The sequence below is a fragment of the Saccostrea echinata genome, unplaced genomic scaffold (assembly GCF_033153115.1).
Source record: "Saccostrea echinata isolate AGI-Se365-2 ecotype Australia unplaced genomic scaffold, CSIRO_AGI_Sech_v1 ptg000008l, whole genome shotgun sequence".
Lineage (NCBI taxonomy): Eukaryota > Metazoa > Mollusca > Bivalvia > Ostreida > Ostreidae > Saccostrea > Saccostrea echinata.
The window spans coordinates 6003869-6031799 of NW_026889757.1; the positions used below are offsets into that span (position 1 = coordinate 6003869).

Genomic DNA, 27931 nt, shown 5'->3' on the forward strand with positions numbered 1-27931 from the left:
ACAATGTCATGAGCAGTTGTTTTCAATGCATATAATATTGTAAATGGATCTTTATGTGGGGAAAGATCCTCACTTGATTATGCCAGAATACTTAGCTTGTTGGAGTTCAATTTCTACCACACATGATCAACGTCACTTTTCGATGTGACTGACTTTTGACACCCTGACTACAAATCGACACTAACTGTGCATATTTCATCTCTCTGAATCTTTTTGGGCATTAAAAAACAAGTACTCTGGATGCATTTTATTTTTCTGTAGCCAGTTTAAACATTCCTTAGGTCAATACCAGTTTTTCCAGGAGCGAAACTCTATAGAGTGTTTGAAAAAGAAACCTCTCACCCTTTTTGACATTATTTTCAAGCCCATAATTGTTTGAACACTCCATATAAAATTTACGATAAAATTTCATAGAAATTACAGAATGGGGTAAAAATTGCAAATTTTACTGAACAAATGTGTCGTACCACATGCCTGAATTAACGAGATTTTTTGATGACAAATACTCATATCTAAAGAGTTTTTGTCAGTTACACTCAGGTAGAAAAAACGTCATATTAGAGGTTGCACCGCCTGGACATACCTTTGCTTACAAAAACACTAACAATTTATTAAAAAATAAAAATTATTTATGGTTTATTCTATAGATAGAAAAGATGATGCTTACTAAATGTGTAAAAATTCATTGGTGTACCTAAAGCGGTTTTAATTTTATGACGCTAGTCCACGAACTTTTTGATAACCCCTCGTATGTTACTTATGTGGAGATTGCAACATTGTTGATGCAGAATGCATCCTCCATGCACTTTTGGTCCAGGTAGGGCTCTTAAATTTGTCTACCTATTCCAAAATTCTTTAACTGGCCATCTATTTGATGAATAAAGGGAAAGGTATGACGTAATCTGAAGCATGGGAAGTAGGATACATTTCTTGATGCAACATCCCTGCAAGTTCAGCTAAAATTTAACTTTTGCATTTACCTGCTCCGAAAATGTTAACTTGGCCTTTTTGACATCAAGAAAGTGAAGGTCAAAAGCATCTCATGAAACATGAATAGTATTGAGCATTCCTAAATGTATCATTCCTGCAAGTGCCAATCCCAGGAACCTTGGATGCCAACACCATGAGCATAGCAAAACTTTATGTTGCCAAATCACAAGCACTTCCTTTCAGCACCAATCTGTTGAAGAATTGTGTAATTATCATGCCTGTGCATAGCCTTAACATTGTGATGCAGGTCAAATCTTCTCAAGGCTTCTCCATTAGCTTCACATCATCAGATACCCACAGGTGATCTCGTCTCTTATTTGGTGACGAGATCACCCGTGGGTATCTGACGATGTTAGCCTCAATGAACACATTGATTTTATAGATCTGTAAATAAGCTAACAATTTTTTTTTTTGTTTTTGGTCTAGATTAGATGAATAGTTATAGCAGGTTACTGCAAGTATATTTTCACAGCTCATTATATCCTGTAATTAATTCAGAGATTTAAAACTACAAGTCAACATTGAAAGATTTTATTTGAACAACCACATTCAAAACTTGTTTCGAATTGTCTGAGCTGCAGGTTTACAGGTTAATTTCCCCCCAAATATACAGCACAGCACAAAAAAAAGACAAGAAAAAATAACTAATACAAAATATGCCGTCCCATTCTGAAACACTCTCTCCTAAAAGTTATCTTCTCTCATACAAATTCGTGGGTTTTATACATGACATGCCAATTCATTGTACAGGATTATTTGCTGTGAAATGGACAAAGAATCATAACATCTGGATACCAAGACTCAAAATTCTTCAGACTAAATAATTTTCTGCACTCAGAATCTGACTTTCTCCTGTTCTCTGTTTTGACTCTGACATTCAATGTATACAAGTTTGATGAGTACAAAAAAAGTGTCTACAGCCAAATCAAGATTACAAAAAAGGTTCTCTGGATAAACAGTTCAAAACTCTAGCATTAAAGAGATAAACAATGAAAAATATTGCTTTTACTTTCACTTTGTTGCAAAAAAAAGAATTCAGATTTCATCATAAAGTCCTGAGATACCAAAAGCACATTTACCAGTAATTTACATGTAACTATGAAGGTCAACGGTACCCAAGAAAACTGGCGAACTGGTATATATTAAAAATCTTTACTGAAAACCTAACCATTTACAAGGCCCTCCTAAACGATCTTTAAAAATTCACCCTCTGCCAAAATTCCCCCACACTCATCAAATAACATGCACATGTATACTAAATACAGCTACCCTTATTTTTCCCTTTGTAAAATTAAGTCATTCACACATCACATTTTTAAAATAAAAAAATACTGAATAAATTAATTTGTAAATATTTATATAAAAAAGATTGCCATTGATGTGACTGTAAAACATCTGTGATATAATATTATAAAAAAAAAAAAGAATTGCACATTATTTTTACTTCAAATTTGACTCATCACAGAAAACTTGCAACAAGGATGCAACATGCACCAAGATCATCCTTTGCTTCCTCCATTTTTCAAAAGGAAGCACCAGGTCATAAAGGCAGCACCAAAAAAAGTCTCCCCTAACAATAAAGATACATGTACATGATAAAACATATCTATATAACTCGATTATTTTTTACGCGGGTGAAAATGATTATGAGGAAACCTTTATGGCAGAGGATGAAAGCCCTGGTTTATTATTTAAAAAAAAAAAAAAAGCCTCGCAATACTGCTGAATTTTCCTTTTCAATACTGCATGAATATCATATGGATACACTGTGAAAATAGACACATACAAAACAAAAAAAAGTTAAGTGACGAGAATATTATCAATGGTAAGTCGAAAAGATAAAATGGTCAAGATAATCTGAATGAAAAAAATGTGAGACCCCATAAATATACACACAGGAACTTGAACACATTTTGGAATGTCTTTTACAGAATAGTTTATATCATTAAATACCGTATATATACCTCTGGATCCCTACAAGCTGTATAAAATTTCCTATAGGAAATCATTTTTTGGCACATTGAAGAGATATATGGAAATACATGCATTAAGCATGCTCCAAAAATAACAAGCACAACTGGATTGATCATGTATCTTTACACAATTCAATATTTGCTTAGGAAAAATATCCATCTCCCATACAGAAAAAACACAGAAATAATATTTCAATGCAATTCAATGTGCACCGATTTTGGAAACAACGACCTTTTTGTACAGCTTCATACTTCAAACTGTCGAAGAAGATCTACAGTCACCAATTCTGACAGCTTTTTATAAAGTTTCTGTACAAAAAAGCACCGAAGTAAACATTAACATGATGGAGATCCAAAACTCTTTTGTTCAGAGCAGTTATCTGTAAGAAAACAGTAACTTTGCAGTTTTGATTATAAAGCACAAGAACTATTCTTTAAAATCATACACTATAATCTAATATCTCTAACATACAGACTTTGAAAACGAGGGATCCAGAGCCTTTAAGATTAAAATAATGTTCCATTTAAACAAAGTTAGGAAAATCACAATGTAAGAATAACAAATATTTGTCAATAATTAACATTCAGAAAAATAAAAATACACAACGAAGGATGAAAAAATTTCTATTATGTATTTGTTCTGGGACTATTAATCGCAATAGGTCAAGATATTGTATAAAAGCTCCATTGTCTGGATATTAAGGTTGACAGGCCTAGGCTTGTGGAAAAAAAAACACAAACTCTTGCCAAAAATCTCCACAACAAATACTTGAGAAACAAAAAACTGGCACATAACATGTCCTCTCCCCATAAGATGACCTTTTGAAAGACGTGGTTCAATCATTAAAATACGGATACAATAGCTATTTGTGACACTAGTCGTTCAAACAAACATTTTTATGCTAGGTTTGAGTGCCCTTTGTGGTTTACTCTTGTGTAGAATCCTGAAATTAAGTGTCTATAACATGTCCAAAACTTAACTCTACATTTCTTCCTTTAGATTATGGAACAAAGGATACTTGAACCTGCATAGCAAATCTCAAACTTTAAACATGTTCATGTTGAAAGTTTTTTCTTTTAAAATCCTTAAATATCAGTTAACAGGGAAAGAAGAAATCCCTCTTTCAGTGAAAAAAAAAGTTCCAAATACTATTTCTACATGTAATTGAAATATTTAATTAATACGCAGTCAAATTGTTGTCAAAAAGACCATATACTAAGTACAATGTACATAATGCACCATTTAGCAGCTAAATGTGGAAATGCATGCACATCAAAAATTCTTTTACAATACGTATAGAAAATTGGATGCTAGGGCAATTGTACCACCACTTCTTACAGAAATACACAATACGTGTACATTTAAGAAAACAAAATAACAAAAAATATATAACCATCACATGGTGGTACTCTTATCTTTTTCAACTTTCACATGAATTTCCACATGCAGCAAATAAAAAGGGGGCAAGATATATGACTTACTTGACTAGCATCACAAATGTGTTTATACATGTATATTAAAACCCCATTCCTTGTCACAGCATCAGATTTTAATTAAAAAAAGAAGTAAGATCAAGTTCCTTCCTATAATAAAAAAAATCACAGATGCTGTATTAGTTATGTTCTCCATAATAAGAAAGAGTTATATATATATATATGTAACTCTGGATGAATAAGTTCACCAGCTTTCATTTTTCATAAATATTCAAGTAAAAAAAAAAATTCTTGAAGTGAACCTGTCTTCCTTTGATTCCAATTTCCAAAAATAACGTTCTTCCAAAAATTCTACATTTGGAAACAGGACGGCATCATAGCAAAAAATATTGGAACTACAAGACTACAATATTTAGAAAAATTTTACAATAGCTTCATGGTAATATACAATAGAACCAGCAAACATCTGTCTTCAGTTTGCAGTGCAGTAGCATTTTTACATTAAAGTTTCATTTATATTACCGAGATACTGGAAATGTATGTGAAATACCATCAATAATTGACACTATTAAATCCATAAATATTAAGCAATCACAATGTCAGCACAAAAATTTTCTTTAGGTTTTTTCCCTTAAAACCTAATGATCTGGTAAAAAAGTGATGACAAATGCCTCCATCAACACTAATTACAGATCATAATGAAAAAAAATCAAAATATTCATCAATAATTTCATGCAAACACCTTTCCCCTCTCACAGTCTAATAAATGTAATGGTCAGGGGGGGGGAAATTTTAAAATATATCATCTCAGAAGTCTGCTTGACAATTGTTCACTGATTGTAAAACATAAGATAAATTTGTGAGAAATCAGTATGGCCATTTCACTTTTCTGCCATTTTTAAAACAATGACACAACAATGAACGATATGTATTCTTGGTAACAAATGCTGACATTGCTAAAATGTGAATTAAAATAGTATATTTATGACACAGTTCAACGAGGGCTCTCCAAACACAGTTATCTTCAGAAACCTATACCATCCTCTTGTACAATCCAAGCTCTCGTTTCACTGCAGTTATCTGAACTCATCTCCAAAGGCTACCAGACTGCCTTCTAAAGCCTTGAATTTAAATTTTAAGGGGGCTGGTTCTACCATATTGTCACCCTGCAAAATTTACAACAGTCAAATTAAACAAAATGTGGTTGTCGCTTGCTGGGCTCTTCAGTTGCCCCACCAGTCTGGGGCAGCACTGTTGCTGGGGGCAGAGTAGGCACCACCGTAGGAGCCTCCATAGTTGCTGTATTGGTTGGCCATAGGATTATAATTGTTGCTGTATCCTCCACCACCCTGCTGTTGTTGCTGCTGAGATTTGGGTTTATTCTGCTGTCGGTAATCTCTTGATCCAAAGCCAGAGTTGCCAAATCTACAAGCATCAATAAGATTTCTGCCTAAAACTTGATGCTTGGCATTATAAACATGAAGGTACATGTATTTTTGTAGTTTATGACCCAGAATGAACATGATTTCTATATAAGGCACCCATATCTCTATGTGGGGCCCTAATTACCCCACTGCTTAAAACTGAACATGACTGGTAAATAGGCATATGCCATATTATTTTTCCTATCTCCTACATCATTACTGGGGTGTATAAACCCTTCACATTCATTGCGCCTGATTGCTTTTACCTTGTTGCTGCTGCGTGTAGTACACGTATATCTTATATTTTCCTTTTTGTTTACATTTTATTTCATGATGTGCATACGGTTTATTTCACATTGCAACATTGAACTGTGCAGTTGATACCGAATTTTTGGGTAACTTTTTTTTCCTGACATGGCAGCAGCATACAGAAGTCATTTTTGTTGTGCCCAAGTATACCACAATGACAATGAAGGAGACATCCTTTTAGGTGGAGATCGTGAAGCAAAATACATTGAACTCTGAACAAAGCTGAGGCTTACATGTATATAGGGGCTGGAGAACATCAGTCTTGAGAAGACTAATATGGGGGACATTTTACGAATCATGCTCAGCTTTAACAGGTGGTTAAATGGACTGACCTTCTTCCACCTCCCCTTCTGGAACTTCCAGTGGGCCGAGCTTCGTAAGCCATGGATTCAAGCCAAGATGGAACTTCTTGATGGGCCTCCACAAGCAAATCCATGAGGTCCCGCACAATGTTCTTGTTCTTCTCATTGAAAAACGAGGTTGCCAAACCTGAAAAAACAATTTCAATAACCAATTCTAATACACCTAGCTAAGTTTTCATACATATACATGTATGACTCAACCTCTTTTTAACAGTTCAATACATATAGCCATATAATGTAAAGGTATTATAAATTTATTTAACATGTACTGTATGACATTTGGCAGGAAATGATTTTTCAAATCGTATACATAGATGCATGACATTACATGTATGTGAGTGCTTGATTTAGTGGAAAGGGGCTATATAGAATACACAGCCAAATGTAATAAATTTATAATTACAAAATGGGGCCTTTGTGACCTTCTTTTGAATTGCAGCACATCTTCCCCCTAAGATGCATCAACTGACAAGATTTTATGGCCCTGAGCCTTAAAGTGTGCAAAGAATGACTCATACATTTTAAAAATTGCTAACAGACAGACTGAAAGCCTACTTTTAACCAACTATTATTTGCGTCATCTTTTATTTGCAATTCGTCAGTTTGAAATTAATCCGCAAGGATTAATTTCCGCGACTGAGGAATCATTCTCTACAAATACAAAGCAAAATAAATCGTTCGCAGCGATTAATATTCCCGAGTTAAAGTAGGTCGAGAAACTCTCGGATATTTCTCACACACGAATAAAAAGTTTACAGTATACCATAACACTGTCCATCAAAAGAAAAGTCTATGATAAATTTTTAAGTGCCTGGTGCTCATTTTCACTTAAGTATGTCAAAAGTTTAATGTCATAATGTCTGTAAGCCCTTTCCTTCTAAAACTTCTATGATTATGTCCCATGCCATTATCAAAATAAGGCAAAATTGATTGTTCTTAAAGCAAGTCATTTTAAACAAATGCAATCAATCTAATTTTTTTTTCACTCCTCAGGAATCATTACCTTTTAAAGGAAACTTTTTAAAAAGGAAATTGATCATTTTTAACTTGACTCACCCAGATTTCCTACTCTACCAGTTCTTCCAATCCTATGTACATATTCCTCAATGTCACTTGGCAGATCAAAGTTCACAACATGTCTAACGTTTTGGATATCCAAGCCTCTTGCAGCCACCTTTTATTGAAAAAAAATAATTTTTTTTTGTAAGTCCATGGACTATTTAATATTTATACACGAATATTGTTCTATCAATAAATTTTAGTGCTTTGGTTCTCATAACAAAGACAACATACAAGAATGACAAGACATTCAAGACTAAGTCTTTGTACCGGTATATATGCATTATCCTTCCATAGTGTCTTACTTCCAAAACCCTTCTTACCAAATATTTCAACACTTACTGATGTGATTCAAAATCATGGGTTGATTCCCTTTTGTAGACAGCTGCCTGTCAACGTGTTCCCTTCTCTGAATCTGAAACTCTCTTTCCCACAAATGCTTTAATTATCCCACCAAATATTTATAAACTTACAGCTGTAGCTACAATGATGGGCCTGTCCCCACTCCTAAACAGCCGCAGAGCCTCCTCCCTCTCCTTCTGAGAGCGGTCACCATGAATACTGGTAGCGGGATATCCCTCCCTGATCAGGAAATCCTCCAGTGAATCGGCACCCTTCTTAGTCTCCACAAAGACTAGAGTCAGTGAGTCAGGACCTGCTGCTGCATTCAATAGATCCAACAGGAAGGAACGTTTCTCCATTTCTTCCACCCAAACCACTTTCTGGGTAATGTTCTCACTGGTGCTGCCCACTCTTCCAACTGCCAAAAATATATAGTTGTCCAGGAAATCTCGGGCCAGCATCTATAACATAAATAAACAAATCATCAAGTGTCAAACTTAAGGATTTTTCAAAGGATTTCTCAAATGCAGCATATTAACAAGCAAATTTTACTTAAACCTTTTTTTTCAAATGATCAAAAACTAATACTGGGGTACATGTTGATAAAAAAAGCTCACCTGAATTTCTTTGGGGAATGTGGCACTGAACATGAGAGTTTGCCTTACACCACTCGGAGGCATGTTATCCTTCTCCACAATGCGACGGATCTGGGGCTCAAATCCCATGTCTAACATTCTGTCTGCCTCATCCAAAACCAGGAACCTAGTAGTCCGTAAAATCATGTATCAGCAAGGTATAGTATCAGAAAGGTACATGTATATATAGCATTTGCCACTCACACAGGAACTATATTATCTTAATTTTACTTCAATTATTTTCCATTCGTGTAAGAGTCAAATTACAAGAGACACCTACTTGCAGTGTTCCAAACCGAGCTTGCCCCTCTCCAGCATGTCTACCAGTCTTCCAGGGGTAGCCACCAGTAAATGACATCCTCTGTCAAGGTCCCTCATCTGGGCCCCAATATCAGCTCCTCCATATACCACACAGGGCCTCACACGGGAACGATAAGCAAACTGAGAGTAAAATATATAGATTTACTTTTGAAAGTGACAGACTTAAATAAAGGAGGTAAAAAAAACTTTAAAAAATGGCTGAGTTGACTTAAGACAATGCAATTATAGACACAAACCTTCCTTGCTTCATCAAAGATTTGGTAAGCCAGCTCTCGAGTGGGGGCCAGGACCAGAGCCAGTGGATATTGTTTTCTACGCCCATACTGTCTGGACGAGGACACATTCTACAAAAATTACGCACAAATAAGGTCTTGCATTTGACATCACAGAATTCAAGAATATGTTGTTATTTTTGTCATATCAAAGTCACAAATGTTGAGAAATACTGTCGAGGTACCTTTTACCACGTGGTATAAATTTACACTAAAATCTCCACAGAAATTTGTCAATGTGTACTTAAAATTACAAATAAGACATACAAGGGCAATCTAAAAAATCTGCTTTATTTTCTACCCTGGGATTGAACATAAATTGTAATTCCACGGAAATAAGACCCTGTGGAGAAGTGTACGTTTACAGCACTAGACCATTTTTAAATTTAAAGTTCAAATTAGCACAATTACAGTATGTTAATTATTTGCTGTCTACTTCTGCATGACATTTAAGCCTGCAAAACTTTGTAATTCACCTACATGTATTTTCCCCATTGGCTGTAGTGCAACTTGGGAGCACTGAGCACATTTTGAAGTGAGCATTCACAAGCAAATACTTCTATGAAAATAAAATCTTTTCATAAATCTTCAGCATAGTATATGCATGTATGTACATCCATCTACATTAAGTTGCACATGCTTACATATTTTTCAGTAACCGATAGTGACATGGCCATTTATATGATTACTTACTGCTGATTCTTCGGGTCCATTTTCATAGACTCTGTTTAACACTGGGACCAAAAAAGCAGCAGTCTTTCCAGAGCCTAAAACAAACAATTTTCAAATGGATCACTATTGTAAGTAGTTCCTAAGGATGCTTGTATTTTAAACAAACCAATGCTATTCAATATGTGAAAATGTCCAATCTCTCTAACCTACAGGGCAAAACAACTGATCTGCCTACTTTTTAAAGGTGTATTACTTCAAACTTCTTCAAATTCTGCATAAAGCATATTTCTTTTCCTACACAAATTTGAATTCCATAATTTTTTTTTGGTCACATTTGTGATTAATTTTCAAATAATGAAATACAACAATGAAAATGTAAACAAACTAGAGGGGGAAAACACAGAATGAAAACAGCAAAGATTGAGCTATGTATGTTAATTCTTACCTGTCTGAGCGCAGGCCATTAGGTCTCTCTTACTCAGAACAATAGGAATGGCATATTTTTGTACTGGAGTAGGCTTTGAGTAGCGACTCAGCACAATGTTGTTTCTGATAATCTCTCCCAAGTTACACTCCTCAAACTGAAATACCCAAAAGTCACCTTCCTTTAAAACTCCAAGAAGTTACATTTAAATGCATTCAAAATTTAGAAATGTCATGTTTTGTAAGAAAACGATAAAATTTGACTGCTTATGTTTTATACATGTATATACTATGTCAATGGATTTATACAAATTTTATGACCGCCTAATATATATATATACAATGATAATTTCTTTCTACACTGTACATGCACTTACAGTCTCCACATTTTTGGGGGCATTTTCTCCAGTTGCCTCCACAGGAATATCTTCATATTTGTCAAAGTTTATACCAGTGTTTCCACTTCCAAACAGCTCCCTTCAAAGATCACAGAATACTGAATCATTAGCAAAATTCTGGCATTTTTTTTTATCAAAATAGTGCATTTGTTACAAGAATATCATTTTAATGTGAAACCTGTGAATCCAATTACCTGTTCATCAGTAAAATAAAATATATGCATTATCACAGGAAAAAGAATGTGCACAAAATGATGAAATATAATAACTGCTGTTACTAACAAATTTTATCTGTATGGTTTCAATTTGAGATCATTGTTTTGTTTGCTTAGCTATAAAAATCAGTCACATCATGAATAAAATGCTTGAATTCTTCCTTACTCTTCCATTCGGGGATTAGGGGGTAGGGGAATAGTCCAGTTTTCCTTTGTAGTCTCTTGGGGGTACTTGCCCCCTGTATTGTAATCAGTTCGATTGTCCCATCTGTTATTTGTGCTGAAGTCACCATCACTCTGATATCTCTGGTTGTTGAAGTTTCGATCATCTTCAAGGTTATCCCAACGTCCCCCAGAACTTGGAGGGGCACTGCTCTGTCTTGAGAAGCGATCCCCATCTCCATAGTTGTTGTATCTGTCCCCTCCTCCATATCTAAAATGTACAAAAATAATTTTTTATATTAGCTGTCAATTTTTAAAATGATTAATCCCAAACAAATCATGCTTCTGAAGAAGATTCTATCAAAACATGTTATGCTGATTACACTACTGCAATCCATATTCTAATATATCTTTGCATAATTTTACAGTAGTTCTCCATACTACCATAAATATATAACTAATGCCATTCATCTGGTAGATGATGTAATTCATAATAACCTATCAGGAGGATTTGATTAGGAACCAATGTTTCCAAGTAAACAAAGCTCCATTTTAATTGAAGACTTCTAATCATTGCATAATGATGTTAAATTTTTTTCTGCCTAAAATTTCTAACTAACCTTCCTGGTGCATTATTCTGATAGCCACCACGACGGTTCTGGTAATTGTTGTAACCACCTCGGTTACCTCCACCCTGATTGTATCCCCCTCGGTTGTAAGTATTGTATCCACCTCTATCACCCATGTCTGTAATAAAACAATGGACATCAACAATCACCTAATGAAAACTGAAATTCCTGCTCTTCAATATCAAATGAATCCATCATAACACTAAAATTGCAGGTAACACTACAAGACAACAAGATACTTACTGGGCTGACTGAAGCTTTGGGGAGGACCCCCATTCATGTATCCTCCACGGCCCTGATTATATCCTCCTCTGCTATAGCCTCCATCTGAAAAGCAAAATTAATGTGATGTACTCACTGCAAAACAAATTTGTAAAGAAATAATATGCAATAACCCCATTCAAGTTGTGCTTATAAAATAATGGCACCCTACTTTTGCCCCTTTTGCAACCATTTGGTTCTTTGAATCATCCGGAACAGAATAAAATGGTTTTTTTTTCAAAAAGCCAATAAACCTGATAAAGGGACTTGGAAAATATTACCAAGATCCAGATTTTTAAAGCAAATTAAAGAACCAAACAGACCTGAGACTTAAAACCTTTGCCAGAGGTTTCTTGGAAAGAGAAGTTAAAGGGATTTACACTTTCTACATATATCTGTGACTGTAAAAACCATCTCTGATTAGAGAAAACCAAAGAGGATAAATGTTAACCCATGTGTATATTATGATTAACGCGAAAGGAAGTTCCTTACCTCTGCCCCCTCTATTATCTGGCAGTGGGGGTGGAGGGTAATTTGGCACCATTCCTAATGGGGGAGGAGCAGGTGCCCCTGGGGCATTCCTCATGTGAGGAGGCACATATCGCTGACCCTGTTGCCCTTGGTTACCCTGACCTGGAAAAAAATGGAAATAAATCTTCTATTTAAATTTTTCACAATATTCACTTCTTTATATACACATCAAATTAGTTAAATAATATAACATGACAACAAACCATGCAATATAAACAATACTGCAGTGATAGCAGAATTGTACTAATTCAAAGCATAACCAATGAAAAATCATAAAAGATGCATAGAGAGATTTTGGGGGTGATGGGCTATCCTATGCAATTCAATCCTTTATTCACAATCTACTACCTTTTCTTTTTGGTAAAATTGAACCCACTAAATTGTTTACTTCCTAGTTAAGATATAGCTGCAGTTGTGATATGGACAGGTTTTCCGTATACAGGAACATTGTACACTGAACAAGTTTTGACTTGCACTAGATCATAGATGCTTGTAATCAATCAGAAACTCTCTTAAAAATGTTACATTTACATATGTATATTCTACTATGTAAACTATAGGATGCTGTATATTTATTCTACAAATCCTGATCTATGTTTAACAAAATAATTACATGTATGAAATGATAAATAAACATACTTTGAATTACCGATGTTCAAATGCAAGGGATAATGGAATAATTATTTAGTTTTGAGACCCATCACTTTCAAGGAGTCAATTTTAAGGTTAGAAAATAATAATAACATAGATCATGCTAAAGCTAAGAAAAACTACAGTATGAATCAGGATAAAACGTTCCACCTCGTCAATATCAGTCTAACATGGATTTTTTTATGAGTATTTATTCCATACAGGTAAACACACTCATTGTTTATTAAAGCAACTATCACCATCCTAAATCAACTTTTGCAGCCATATTTTATTTATTTTTAATACCTTTAAGAAATTTTTTTGCCCTTTTTCCATTAGCTTAAGCCAAGCAGTTGGAGCAAATTTTATACTAGTGCCTATTTAATACTGCAACTGCCACACTTAGTGCATAAACAGCACCAAGTTATCAAAGTTCACCTAGGCAATTTAAACTTTGCCAGTCACACATCAATAGTTAATACCCATTCAACCATCTAAAACAGGACAAATCAGACACACTTCAATATTACATCTGTCTGCATAGTTTGGCAAAATTTCAGACTTGGTTACTTTATCATCTATCCTTAATATTATCAGTTCAAAAATCCTTACATTATATTAATGCTTAAAATTTAGCTTTTCAGATTTCAGAAAACTCTATACCAATTGTAAAAATTTTGTCAGACTTTAGAATCAAAATTCTAACTACGGATTTTGAAACTCGAAACAGACGAGTTGAACTCTGACAATCCTGAACATACTGTGGTCGTACAAAGAAAAATACGACACCTGGCATGTAGAACATTTGTTCCTGAAATCTTGGGTTTGCGCTGTTTGGTCGATAATTTCGTCCATCTACAAATCAAAGTTTACCATGAACATTTTCTGTGAATTTGGAATTGAAATAAAATAGAATAATCATTGATCAATGACTTGAATCAATTTGTAGATCCTGATATGGCACAAATTTGTTCCATTTTTCAACTAAGTAATGGATAATATTACTTACAAGGTTTGTTACTAACTGTCTATTAAATATATTGAGTTGATCAATCTCATAAATGGCAAGGAAAAGTTGAGCCATCTATAAGACTGATCAACCCAATATATAACCATTAGGAGTCACTAACAAACCGAACTAGCGATTTATTTTCTTGAGGACCATAATCTTATATCCGTAAACCAGTGAAAGTGCAACATTTCAGTTTGAGAGTAAAAAAAAAAAAGTTTCATAAATCATAAACTATTGTTACTGCAAACCATCCTCCTACAAACTATAGACATTTTAAACAATCTTAATGCTCAACCACCACAACATGTCAGCTATTTCAACTTTTACAAGAATATACTCCAACTAGGAGTCTAGGATGTGTCTGCTTAAATAGCATTCTGAATGTATAAGATCAGTACACCAGCACTTAACTTTCTGCAAGAAAACTAAATCTTAAATCCTTCCATATATAATCAGAAACAATTTCCCATACAGTTACAGGATATATGTAGTACACGCAAATATTTTTTTTCCATTTCTTTCCATTTCACACCACAATTGGCAAACCAATTATGACATGAAATTTCCATGTATGCCTCCTTTTCACACATTCCAGAAATTACTGCATGTTCTTGAAATGTTAGAGGTAGATCTATATATCATACTGCTATAAAATCATACTCAAATTTTTTTCTTGTGTGTAAGCATGTGTGTGTGTGTGGGGGGGGGGGGGGATCAGTTAAAATTCTCTTAACAATGTATTGGCTTGAAAAATGTCTAACCAAGCCATAAAGCTTGTTTATCAATTCATTTTTCCCAATCCATGAATGGGTAGGATTATAAAGTTGTTAAATATTTTTTGCCACTTTATTAAGTTTACCCCTAGATGGTCAGCTTGAATTGGGGACTCAAAGAATTTTGAAGCAGTGTACAAAAGGGTCTAGAATCAACCCAAAAATAAATTTTTATTTGCCCAATTTAATTATGTTCATGTTTCCCTTCTTTATACTATGTAAATCACTATTCTTATAAAAATGAATATTTCAGTCAAATATTTAGCCAAACTTTTAAAGGCAGACAGAAACTAATTCAACTGAAAATGCCCTGTAAACACTGCCAAAGACACAAACCATAACTATGGAAAATTGTTTTTATTCCACATTAACAAGAGAGATATGCAAGTGTGAACAGTGGATTCTATATTGAGTCTTCTTCCTCCCATCCACTGGAAAAAAAATCCACTCCAAATTCTCAGAATATTTTCAAGCACAAATAAATCTTACCTTTGCCACTGTATGGTCTTCCACCAGATCCTAAGTCTAAACCAGCAAACTATAAAAGAAAAACTTATTATACAATGATGTTTCTTTATACAAAGGTAATAGGACTGCAACAATTCATTGTGGTAAACCTGAATCTCAATGCACAACATTTGATTCCTTCAATTTTCAATTCAACACCTTCAAATTACTATTTGGTTCATGTTTACTTTTCCGGAATTAAACAAAAATCAACACATTTTTTGTTTTTACTTTTAGTTAACAACTCATAACAGCAAAAGTGGCGGATGCTAGTAGTTCAAATCTCAGCAAAAACCCACAAGCGAACCTTAAGTCCCTCCTGTGGAAATATCTTGGCCTAGAATAAAACTGCAATGTTGCTATAGGTAGAACTTGTTTTACAGAGATTCATAATAAGTTGAGAAATACCATTTGAATCTTCTAAACCTTTCTTGTTTTCCTCCATTTTAGAACATGACAATTCATTTGGTTTTACCTAGAATTTTCAAGCAAGATAATAAAAATTAACTCCTACTCTATCATGATATATACCTGATGATACGATAGTATTGTGACCCTTTGCCATCAATATAATTGATGTATCGTTGTATCATTTCACCTCTACCTATTCCATTCCATTCACTTTTTTGTTCATGTTACTTTGGGAATATCTTTTCAAGTTTTCTTTCACAATTGGCCTATGTGTTATGTATCAATAAATCACCAATAAATCATCTGGGATAAGCAGGGGTCAAAACTTTTGTGTGAGCAAAATTTTTATTCAGATACAACTAATCCTAGGATCTCACAGGATTTTTAACAACATAGAATCAGACCACAACAAACCATAACTGAGCCCCCCCCCCCCCCATCTCCTGCCCAGAAAATATCCAAGATATCCAAGACAGCATGCTATCAGCTGTGGAAGTTAGCAACATTTCTGGCCCTTAATTCAATGATTCTTCAGTGTTGAAGAACATATATAATCTTATAATCATTGATTTTGGACATGTTGGAACAGAAGACTGTTTATTTACAGTATACTGAATCAAATGTATACTAGCGCAAATGAACTTTGGGCAAAAATTAGGTGAATTGATACTCCTAAATGTATTTTACAGGTTGGAACCAATTTGCCAAATGGGATAGCCCATCTGGGATATAATATCCCAAATGGGATATAAATTTTTACAGTACACAAAAATGAAAAACATTATTTTGACTATAAATATTGTAAATTCACATAAATATACATTGAATGCAATAACTTTTGGCAAGCAAGTTTTTCTATAACCCTACAGTTTACGAGATTGATCCCCAAGAGTTTTAGGATCTTCCAAAGGACCAATCTCTTAAACAGTGGGACTACGAAAGAGTTTGCTATCCAAAAGTTGTTGCTTTTTAGGTATTTTGATGCAGATTTACAGTACTTATAGTTAAAAGAAAAAAACCTTTATTTTTTGCTCTGTAAATTTATAACCAATTTGGGATATTATTTCCCAAATGGCTATTATATCCATAGAGAGATATGAAAACTTTCCTCATTAATAGTAAAAGTTACATTCATCATGGCATTAGTTTTGGCTAAAATATACACTTTCTGCATATAACTTAATCTATTTTATCCTTCTCTTCTTCAGCAGGACTGCACATATCTTAAGGAAAGGCCCAAATTGCAAGAAAATTGAATAGAGTTACTGTTCCTGATCAGCTGATTTTGAACAAAGGGCACCTTATAATATATTGAAAAAAAACCCCTTCAAATTCATGTAAATGAGTTTCTCAGTGAATAGTTTAATATAATTCTGATAATTTCCCATCGTAATTTGAAACAGGGAATGTTATTCCTTTCTATATCCATTGTGGTCGTCGCCATTTTGGATCGACCGGGGAGAGAATGATTTTTTTTCTTTCCGTCTGTTGCTTTAATGACCAATAAATATGGCAAAATCCAGTTAAAAGTCTTTCTTTCTAACCTATTTAGCGAACTAACCTGCTGCTCTAGACCTTGACCATTTTGATTATGAACATTTGACATCATAAGTCCACTCTTTTCTTCCACAAGAAAACTGTGTTGGGAGAGCCAATCAACGAGAGCCCGTGTCCGTTTATATATGTCAGCAAGTGATCACGTGACAGAGTGTCATTACTTTCGTTTTCATTTACACTGTTTGGAGGCATGATTGCCATGAAATTCATTCTATGTAACTAAATTTAAAAACTCGCAGAAACTTATGAAACTGAATTCGATCATTCTAAAGAAATGTTCACACATGCATGCATTTCAATTTGTATTGATTATTTTTATACACTTAGCTTGCCTTGCTTGGAAAGTTTCACATAGTTTTGTGATTTTTTTTAAAGGTCTTTTTGACTTAAAAATCTTTTCTTTTAATTTTTGGACTCTAATGTCTTAATAATATTTCTTAATCTTTTTTTCGGTCAGAAACGAGAAAACAGATAATGAGACAAAACGCATCATCATAAACGACGAAGTGGGATGGGGGTCAGCATGGTCAGTGGGTTAAGGAGGGATTCTTGTCTGGTTTCTAGATGAAATATTCAAAGTATATTTGCTTAACGTTATATGTCTTATATATTTAGATGTAAGGGATTTGAAAGATCATATTTTTCTTTCCTCATCATAATTGTACAACTTTGAATAGAAATGGTAAACTGAGTTTGAAATCTAGCAGAGACTATATTTTTGACGGAACGGCGGTGTATGAAAATATCTCCTTTTCTGCTTCTCAAAATTACTATAGAACAATGAATATTTAGTTTAAAAAATTTTAAACAATCAAAGACTTCAAGAAAATTTCAAATGTAAGTATATTAATAATAATGGACTGAAGTTTAAAAAATGTATCAAATAAATATGATTTTCCAAACAAACTACAATTTTGTTGGATTTTAAAAGCTTCCAATCTAAATACAGATTTGAGCAAATAATCCGTAAAAAGTGTTTTTTTTTCTCTCTTAGTAACCCGTCAAAACTTTTTGTTTTTGTATCAATTTGTATCTTTATATGACTACTTTACCATATGTGAAAATAAGAAAAATTTAAATATACGAAGGATATAAAAATAACTAATATATCCTAAAAATATAGGAAAAACAGAGGAAATTCGGATTAGCCAATATCTATTTTAGTTAAATTATTTATGTCAATTTGGTAGCTAGTATCATCTAATAGACCTTATATATGGTAATATCTTTTTAAGCAAAAAGAAAAACATTTAATCTTTTAAAATAGAAGTGGGCATGGCATGATTGGCAACAGGGAACAAGGAAAAGATAATAACCTTGACCTGACCTTGCTTTTAAAATAAAACGGTCAAATTTAACCTAATTGATACCATCTCTTAATGATAATGTCTTCTTGGATCTATGAAAATTTCATTAATTTTTAAATACAAGAAATATGAGAAGAATCCCTCCTTAAAATACACGTTTCAAAAAAGCACTTATCGGGAGGGGGTATAGGGGGGCTGCATAATCTCGAACATATTCTTTACTAGATATTAATTTAGTACGAAAATCAGTGCTCATAGTTCCACCAATAGTAGATTTAGTAATAGAGACTAACAACGACTCGAAATCCGGCCTACTAATTTCAGAAAGTATTAATGAAGAATCTGGTTGTTCTTACATGTAGAACTAATTAAGTACATGGAAGACTCGCAGTCAGGAGCTAGGCCCACGAACGGCAAACGTGCAAAGAATATGACGATTTGATCTTATAATTATGGTAACTGATTTCTGGAGAGCAGGATGGTAGACGTGCGACTTCCCAATCGATGTGGGGTCACGAGATTTCACAGCAGGTCATATTGGAGGAGGGTGGCCAGGGGCGAAGAGCTTTAAGACTTGTCTGTCCATCATACTAAAAAAAAAAATAAATAAAAGAAGTAATATGTTTTGGTGCAAAAATGTCGCCAAAGTTAAAGTTTTTGAAAGTCAATCTTCGATTTCAAGGTCATGATGTCAAAAATCATAGAGATCTTCACAAGTAATGCACAGGTGAAACTTTGAAAATACTAGTCCGGCCTGTCTCATCTGGTGCAAAAGTTACGACCGAGGTTAACATTTCTGAAAGTAGGTCAAACGTTAAGGTCAAGGTTATGTAGTAAAAAAAAATCATACTACATATGGAAGGTCTTGTCACAGGTAATGTCCATGAAAAATATGAAAGCCCTGTCTCTACAGTTGCTAAAACTTCGACCAATGTTAACATTTTTGAAAAGGAGGTCCAACCTCACCTTCAAGTTTATGAATCACATCTCAAAGGTCTTGTCACAGGCAGTGCACATGTAAAATATGAAAGTCCTGTCTCTTCAGGTACAATATCTACGGCCAAGCAAAGTTTTTGAAGCCCTATCTTTTCTCATTCAAAATCTATAGCCAAGGTTTGCTTTTGAAAAATATGTAAAATTTCAAGGTCAAAATAAAAAAAAATATAGTACATGTACAGTATTGTATATTAGGAAAGGTCTTGTCGAGGGTAATGCATATGTATAGTGCGAAAGCCCTATCTTCTCATTTAAAAGTTATGGCATATTTTCTTTTACTGTCCCAAAGTTTATCCATTGCGGTCCCTTTTGTACGAATGGATTTTTGATTAAATTGATAAAATAATAAAATTTGATGTATGTGCAGTAATAATTGATCTTCTTGAGAAGGCAAAATTGTAAATCTTTTCATATTACTTGAGAATGTAACCATTGCTAGAACAACCTTTTTATTATGATGCAGAAATGCAGAACTGATAAAGTATCTATCTATCTATCTATCTATCTATCTATCTATCTATCTATCTATCTATCGATGACAAATTGTCATTGATACGTATTTTAACTTATTTGTCTTCCCTTTCTTAAAAAGATATATTTCTATTTTATTCATTTTCATACTCTTAATGATTTGATAATACATTTGTATTTTAACTTAATAAAATGTTTTAGTGTCAATTCTATTAAAATATGCATCACAGATTTCTGATAATTATAAATACATGTAAAGTAAGGTACTGATAATAATGCTTTTGAGAGCTTGTAAAATATTGATAAATATGTAGGTATTTTAAAATTATAATTATGTAGAATCTGATTAATTAATATCTAATAAAAGAAATATAAATGATAGGTATTTAGAGAATGAACTTGTACAACACAGGTAAGAATTACAGGTAATAAGCCTAAAACAGACTGTACACGGGAGACCACCCTGGTGTGTAAATCCCAATTTTGGCTAGATGGGAATAATAAAATTCAAAATTTTGGCTAGATGGGAATAGATATATTGATAGCAACTACACTAGTTATAGGTATTCCCTGAAATTAATTTTAATGTTAACCAATATGAAGGCCATGCAGATAATATATAAACAATTTTGTTGCACTCCAGACTAAAGTACGATTTAGAATTAAAAATTATTTAATATTAATGTCATAAAACACCTTTAAAAAGTTTTGAGAAAGGAAAAAATACCGAGCATCTTACTTCACGGAAGGAACACTGGTTGCACATGAGTTCAACTTTAAATATCGATTTTTGTTTGCATTAATGCATAATTGATAACTCTAACATTTTTTGTTGCACTCCTGATCATGGATATATAAGAGTTTAAAGAAAACTGAAAAGCTTCGAAGCATAAATTACATTAAATTACATCAGAAAATGATGTTCAGTTCTGTATATCAAAATAAAGCTGTTGTGGAATTAACCTAAATTTATATCAATTTTTCTGTGTTCTGCTTCTAAATTTAAAAGAAAAAAAAGAAAAAATAATAAACACATCTGGATTGATAAAATTGAAAAGGAGACAGATTCTAATACCGGTAATAACACTGGCATTGATTTAGTGTTTAATAATGAAATGGGCGAATTAAAAAAATGACCAAACACAAATTTATCAACATGCACTAAAAGTACAGGCAATAGGAATAGATTTCTATGTCTCAGCATATGTCTTTAGATGGTGTCTAAATACCTACCAAATATCTCATTGATATCTCGATTCACAAAAAAACTATGCCCAAAAATGATGCTAAAAATGTCAGGAGTGCAACACCTTTTTGTGACATTTTGAAAATTCAATATTTTTTGAAGATGTGTGAAATAAATAATATTGGTTTATGTAAGAAATAAAGACTTTCCTGATAATATTCAAAGCATTGAGCTTTAGATGTAGACTGTAGCAACTTTTGTTTGACCAAATTGTGGCCATGGCTTATGTTAAAAAAATGCTATACCATGTCAGGAATGCAACAAAAAAAAATGTAGTGTTGCCAATAAAACATCGATTTTAAAAATCTGAAAGACAATTAGGTCAAAAAAGAATTATCGAGGTGTAAAACAATAACTGATGTACAATATAAAACTTAAAAAATGTTATATAAATCACAAGCAGCATTAAGGAGAGTCAAGTATCTGTGCATACTCAAGAATACCAGGAGTGCAACATTTGATATTTTGCTCCCCAGCATGAAAAAAAAAACAAACTTTTATCAGTATATGATGCTCTGGTATTTATTTTGGAAAATAAAGACACAAAAAACATTTTTACCAAATAGATTTATCAACTACAGGGTCTGTGCTTCAGATCTATATTTCTGTGGTCAGGAGTGCAACACATTTTTTTTTAACGATTCAAGTAATATGATGAAAACACTTGTATTCATGTCAAGAAATATTCTTTAATTAATAATGATCTATTTGAATAATTTAGTACAAAATTATTGACAGTTTTTCAAAATTAAAATCCTTCTCCTTTTCAATTTTATCAATTCAGATGTGGTTTTATCTTTTCTCTGATTTTTTTTTTTTATGAATGTAAAAAATAAACACACTGAAAAATTGTTATAAAATTCACGTAATTCCATCTCTGACTGAAACAACAGAACAAGTTCTGATGTAATTTTCGCTTCACAACTCTACTTTAAGACTCCCATGCTCTTGGTCAGGAGTGCAACAAATATGTTAGAATTAGTGCTGATCAAATATGAATAAATATAAAGAAATAATTGATGAGTAGAATGTGTCTGGTTGACCTCAGTTGCTTACAGTGTTTGTCCTGCGAAGAAAAATATACTATGAAATATATTTATCTTCTAAATATATATTTTAGCTAGTTTTTGACATACATAGGGAATAATTCAGTATATAAAGCCAAGTTTAAATACTTTCATGTGTTTTGATTATGAAGTATTGGACAATATTGTTACCACTTGATGTTACCAACATTTTATGAATTTTTGTGTTCTATGGTTTTAATTTTTAATTTTACTGCAGTCAGGAGTGCAACAAAACTGTACTATAATTATCAATGATCTTCATCTATCGTTACTAAAAATTAAATTGAAAAAAATGTTTGATACTATTTGATGTTCAAAACATTTTGACTACTAATTTCAGACATTTTACAGTCAATTCAGAAAATAGTTTTCACCTCTTAACATATATTTGTAAATACAATACACACACACCCACACCCTCTCTCACACACAAACACAGATATATATATATATATATATATATATATATATATATATATATATATATATATATATATATATATATATATATATATATATATATATATATATATATATATTACACATTGCAAATAATTATGTTTTGAAGTCTTGAAAATATAAAAATCTTGACAAAAATGATAAAAAATATCAAAACGACGAACTGATTTACAAACTAAGAATGGGTTATTGTGTGTTATAATATTTAAAAAAATGTTAAATAAAATACATATCAGATGTCAAGAGAGCAACGCAATAATATAAAATAGGGTCACTTCAAAATCTAGTATTTTTTGTAAGAAAACTTGTATATCAAAATTCCTTTTTGGCTTAGATTTAGAGAATTGACTTGAATGGACAAAAAGTGATTTGGGGGGAATTTTGTTTCATATTTCCTTCATATTAAAACTTTTCAAACCAGAATTGAAAAAAAATAATGTAAAATTACAATCAAAAAGCCATTTTTTCACATATACAAGAGAAGAAACTCGGTCAAGGTTTAGATCTAATCATTTGTATCCCTGATACCATTTTGAATCATAAAAAGCTATAATTTCTTTTGATTTTGTATTTTAGAAAGTCTTTAAGGATGTAGTGACATTTTCTTTTTTGAAATAGTATACAAATAAAAATTCTGAAACTTTTTTTTATCCAATTGTCTATTCTATTGCAACTTCAGGAATTTTAACTAGAATGCATGTACAATAAGATGATATAGTAAAAAAAAAATTGTTATGGGTAGTTGAATTTTCTTTCATGAAAAATCAATTTGGTGGTCATTATTTTTTAATACACCCAAATATATGATCAAATTATAATAATTAATATAATTTCAACTTTAATCTTGGATATTCAAAATAAGGTGTTGCACTCCTATGACAGTAGAATTATGGTTCTGAAACACAGACAGGTCCTGTAATTGATAGATTTATACAGTAAAACAGTTATTTGAGTCTTTTATTCTGGAAAAGAAACCAAAAATTATATACTGTTGAACGTTTTTACAATTTTATGGAACAGACCATCAATTGTTGCATTCTTGACGTATAGGAGAATGTGTACAGAAACTTAACTCTCATAATTGATGCTTGTTATTCATAAAACGTTTAAACTTTTAAATAGGGATGGCAATCGAATACAGAATTGCTAATCAATTAACCACAAAACGTTCCGACCGATTAACCGGTTTTCTTGACTTTTTTCCAGGTAGTTCTATTGTATTAAAAAAAGATGTTAGAGGTCAAAACGTTCTATTTGTCTTTATTCTTGATCAGAAAACTACATGCATATATATATTTTTATTTGAATAGACAAGAAAAAATTAAATGAATTTTACGAAGATTTCTTAATTTTTACATATATTAAAGGGGTTTTTTTTTTGGACTAACCGATTATAGTTTTTCTTACCGATTGCCATCGTTCCGGCCGAGTAATAGGTTAACCGGTTAGAAATTTTCATCCCTACTTTTAAATGGTATATCAGTCATTGTTTTAACTTTGAAAATTCTTTTTTGGACTCAATGGTCATTCAGTTCTTTAAAATCAATGTTTTTGGCAGAAAATCATTTTTTCTGTTGTACTCCTGACATGTCATAACATTTTTCAGCACCAGCTGTGACCATAACTTGGTTAAAGCAAAGTTACTTCAGTCTAAGTCGCCCGCGTGGCGCATTGATTAGACCGTCTGCTCTAGAGTCGCGGAGTAAGGAGTTGATCCTTACGTCGAGGGTTCGAATCCCACCGGGGACGTGGAGACCGGTCCTTCGGACGGATGAGACCGTATAAACCGAGGTCCCGTGTCGCAGTAGGTGCTGGCATGAAAAAGATCCCTCTCTGCTCAATGGCCCCGAGTGCCGAGTATAGGTCAATATTTGTAGCCCTCCACCGGCAAGTGGTGGCATCTCCATATGAGTGAAAAATTCTTGGGACATTAAACAACAAACAAACAAAAAATTACAGTCTTAAGCTCAAAGTTCAATATTTTGAATTTCAGAAAGGTCTTTATTTCGAAAATGAACCATTATGAATTATTTATCAGGTCTAAGAAGAATAGGAAAATTTTTAAAATGACACAAAAAGGTATTGCACTCCTGACACTTTGAGCATCATTTTTGGACATAACTCTTTTGCCTCTCCAAATATCATTGAGATTTTTACTAGGAATTTAGACAGTATCAAAAGACAGATGGTGAGTGACAGAAACTTATTTTAAAATCCTGCATTTTTATGAGTGTTCTTAATTATGTGGCCTGTCATTTTCTTTTTTAAATTTACATATTTCTGACCTCAGATCGGCAGCTTTTATTGCTCACCATATCTAAATGTTTTGGAACTCATCTGATTTTTTTGTATATTAAGCTGAAAAAACTTTTAAAAAACTTCTTAAAAAATAATATTTCAGTGTGTCGAGAATACTATAAATCATTTTTTTTTATCAGCGAGAACTTTATTTTTGCGTAATGAAGCAAGACCGTCTGCTCGCGAAAAATTCATTCTCGCGCATAATTCTACTATTAAAGGTTAACTAGATCGGTAACGCAAATTCGTGAAAATTTTGTTTTGCTTATGAATACAATAGTAGTAATAATAATAATAATAATCTCGAAAAAAGGTGTCGAAAAAATTTAGCGACGAACAGTTATAATATTCAATCCCCCTTCTTTTTTTCTTTCATTGTTAAATAAGCACTGGGAAATGTACTGAGAAAGACTGATCACGTTACCAACCAAGTTCATTTCCCGGTGAAGAAATTAATTTATTAAGAACATAGCTTACACAAAAAGTTATAAAAATCTGTGCAACAATTTGTACATTCTTAGTTATTCCTAAAACACGTATTTATCTGAGAATTTCCCTATCAAACCAGCCTTAATATTTCATTCTCAAAAGATCTATGCTTAAATATCTTTATTGGAATTTAATGCAAAAACATGAAAAAATTAAATCCCCAAATGAATATAAATTTTCTCTAATTTAAAAGGTAACTATTGATTTCAGCCTAAAAATGAAAAAAAATCAAGAAGATATGATCAAATTACCATTTTCTGTGGATTATAGGTATCCTATGACCTGGTGTGTTGGATTTATATTCGTTTTCTTTCTTTCCTTTCCTTTCCTTTTTTTGATTATATTTTTGATAACCTTTATTAATACATCTAAGATTTCCAACTTTCCTTGAATATTAAGAATATATTTGAAAGGCATGAAATTCTACCGGAAATTTTGAAGATAATAAACTTCAAATCTGTGTCCATGCCCCTTGAAATCATAGTTTCAATTCCACTATCTTTGAGTTTTCTATATAATATAGATTAGACACCGTGTCATTGTTGGCTGATTAACATAAAAGAATCTGAATCATGCTTGGGCTCTCCGTTGATCATGCCTAGGCTCTCCGTTGATCACGGCTGGGTCTTCTTTGTCATAGGTTCGTAAAAAAACAAATCTGTTTGAGCTCTATATCATGATGGTAAAATTGTATGCACTTAGTGTTTAGTAAGTAGACTGAAACTTTGGTTTAGAAATGGGCATTATTTTGCACAGACTGTATGACTTAATAATAGTGACTGAAATCTTTGGTTTCCTATAATGAGAATAGCCATTTCCAATCTTACAAGTACAGGTATATTTAATTGGTTTTTGTTGCCATTTACGATTTATATTTGCTCTGGTTGTCTCGCATTACTTTTAAGAGAAAGTTTCAGATCAAAATCAAAAGCAACAAGAAATCGATAAGTTTTTTTATACATTAGATATGCCGCTCTGATTGTAATGTACTGTCTAATACAGGCTTTTATACTTCGTCATTCATTATGGGAGGAATAGCTAATACATATGGGATAATCATGACAGAGCTGATTAAGCAATTCAAAATCTCCTTTGCAACAGGTGCGCTTGTCACTGGGGTTGCAGGAGTAGTTCATACTATCTTATATAAGTGATAAATGCCTTTCTAAATAAGAATACGAATGTAGAGACCTGTGTGCATAATTGCAGATGAGCAATAGTGTAAAATTTATAAGTAATTGATCTATATTATCTTAATCTCTGTGTTACTCTTTCCAGCTCCACTCTGTAGCATTTGATAAACACTTCATTTAGAAGATGGTGTGTGATAGCAGCCGGATTTCTTCTCTTCATTAACCCCTAGGCAAGCGGTTCCAGAACAGATCACTAACCCAAAAAGGTTTGAGTCACAGAGGAAGCGTCATGATGTTAAAGAAAGAAGTGAGGCAGTTATCATTAGAAGTCCACGAAAATGATCAAATTTATTAGATTTCATGAATGAAATGTGAAGATAACGAACAGTAACCATGTTCAAAAGTCCAATTGAACAATACAAGTTGTGCAGAACCAACACGCACCTCAGAGGTGGGATCAGCTGCCATGAGGAGTAAGCATCCCCTGTGGACTTGTCACACCCGCCGTGTGCTCTTTGTCACGATCGTGTAAAGGGGAAAATCCGTAGACAATTCAGTGTAAAAAAAAATTGGACTAACAATTTGTATAAAAGACGTCAGTCAACATTCGACCTAACGACAGACTGTATTTGCAATCAAGGTCATTATATAGACCATATCATTTGCCAAATGTTGACTTTAGAATTGTTAGGCCATTATTTACACGCTGAATTGTCGATCATGACAATGAGCACACGGCGGGTGTGACCGGTCGGCAGGGGATGCTCACTCCTCCATGGCACCTGATCCCACCTCTGATATTTTTGGAGGTCCTTGTTTGCTCTGCTCTCCATTTGTATTGTTTTAATTGAGTGAGCTTGAATATTTTTCGTTATCTCCAAATTTCATCGAAAAAAACATGATCTTGCGTATTGAGTCATTTTGGAGACATAATCTCTATATAAAGGTGATACTGGTATATAGCTAGATAAATTAGAGAAGTTGACGATATAACAGAAAAGTTGAGGTCATCACGTTTATCATAAAGTCTTTCTGTAGTAAAACACCACAAATATGAAACAGATGTTTCAAAATGTGGTGTCCTTTATTTCAGTGGGATATATCGAATTAAGGTTCATTAATACTCTGATAAGAGAGATACATGTAACTCTTAATTACATAAA

General features: G+C 33.0%; 1 protein-coding gene across 2 annotated transcripts; it reads right to left on the reverse strand.

The window, feature by feature from the left end:
- Nucleotides 1–1505: 1505 nt before the first annotated feature.
- On the reverse strand, nucleotides 1506–17448 carry LOC133180988 (ATP-dependent RNA helicase DDX3X-like). 2 transcript variants are annotated; one of them, XM_061315477.1, is made up of 17 exons: nucleotides 17307–17448; nucleotides 15317–15365; nucleotides 13832–13897; nucleotides 12374–12514; nucleotides 11864–11947; nucleotides 11612–11738; nucleotides 10996–11262; nucleotides 10594–10693; nucleotides 10239–10374; nucleotides 9815–9888; nucleotides 9086–9193; nucleotides 8809–8969; nucleotides 8511–8655; nucleotides 8025–8354; nucleotides 7549–7666; nucleotides 6463–6619; nucleotides 1506–5822 (listed from the first exon to the last, which is right to left on the reverse strand). In XM_061315477.1, exons 1-17 carry the CDS (start codon nucleotides 17352–17354, stop codon nucleotides 5621–5623), a joined length of 2313 nt encoding a protein of 770 aa, XP_061171461.1. In that variant the 5' UTR covers nucleotides 17355–17448; the 3' UTR covers nucleotides 1506–5620. The 2 variants fall into 2 exon arrangements, with proteins under 2 accessions (XP_061171461.1, XP_061171462.1); XM_061315478.1 differs by lacking the exon at nucleotides 13832–13897 and having other exon boundaries at nucleotides 17307–17414.
- Nucleotides 17449–27931: the final 10483 nt, after the last annotated feature.

Bases quoted from the DNA above. Each gene is read 5' to 3' on its own strand.
- LOC133180988 (XM_061315477.1), bottom strand. From the start codon at position 17,354: ATGATGTCAAATGTTCATAATCAAAATGGTCAAGGTCTAGAGCAGCAG. The intron at 9,194-9,814 runs GTAAGTAATCAT...TAATTTTTGTAG, and splicing joins ATGGACCCGAAGAATCAGCA to AATGTGTCCTCGTCCAGACA. The intron at 8,970-9,085 runs GTTTGTGTCTAT...TTTTACTCTCAG, and splicing joins TCTTTGATGAAGCAAGGAAG to TTTGCTTATCGTTCCCGTGT.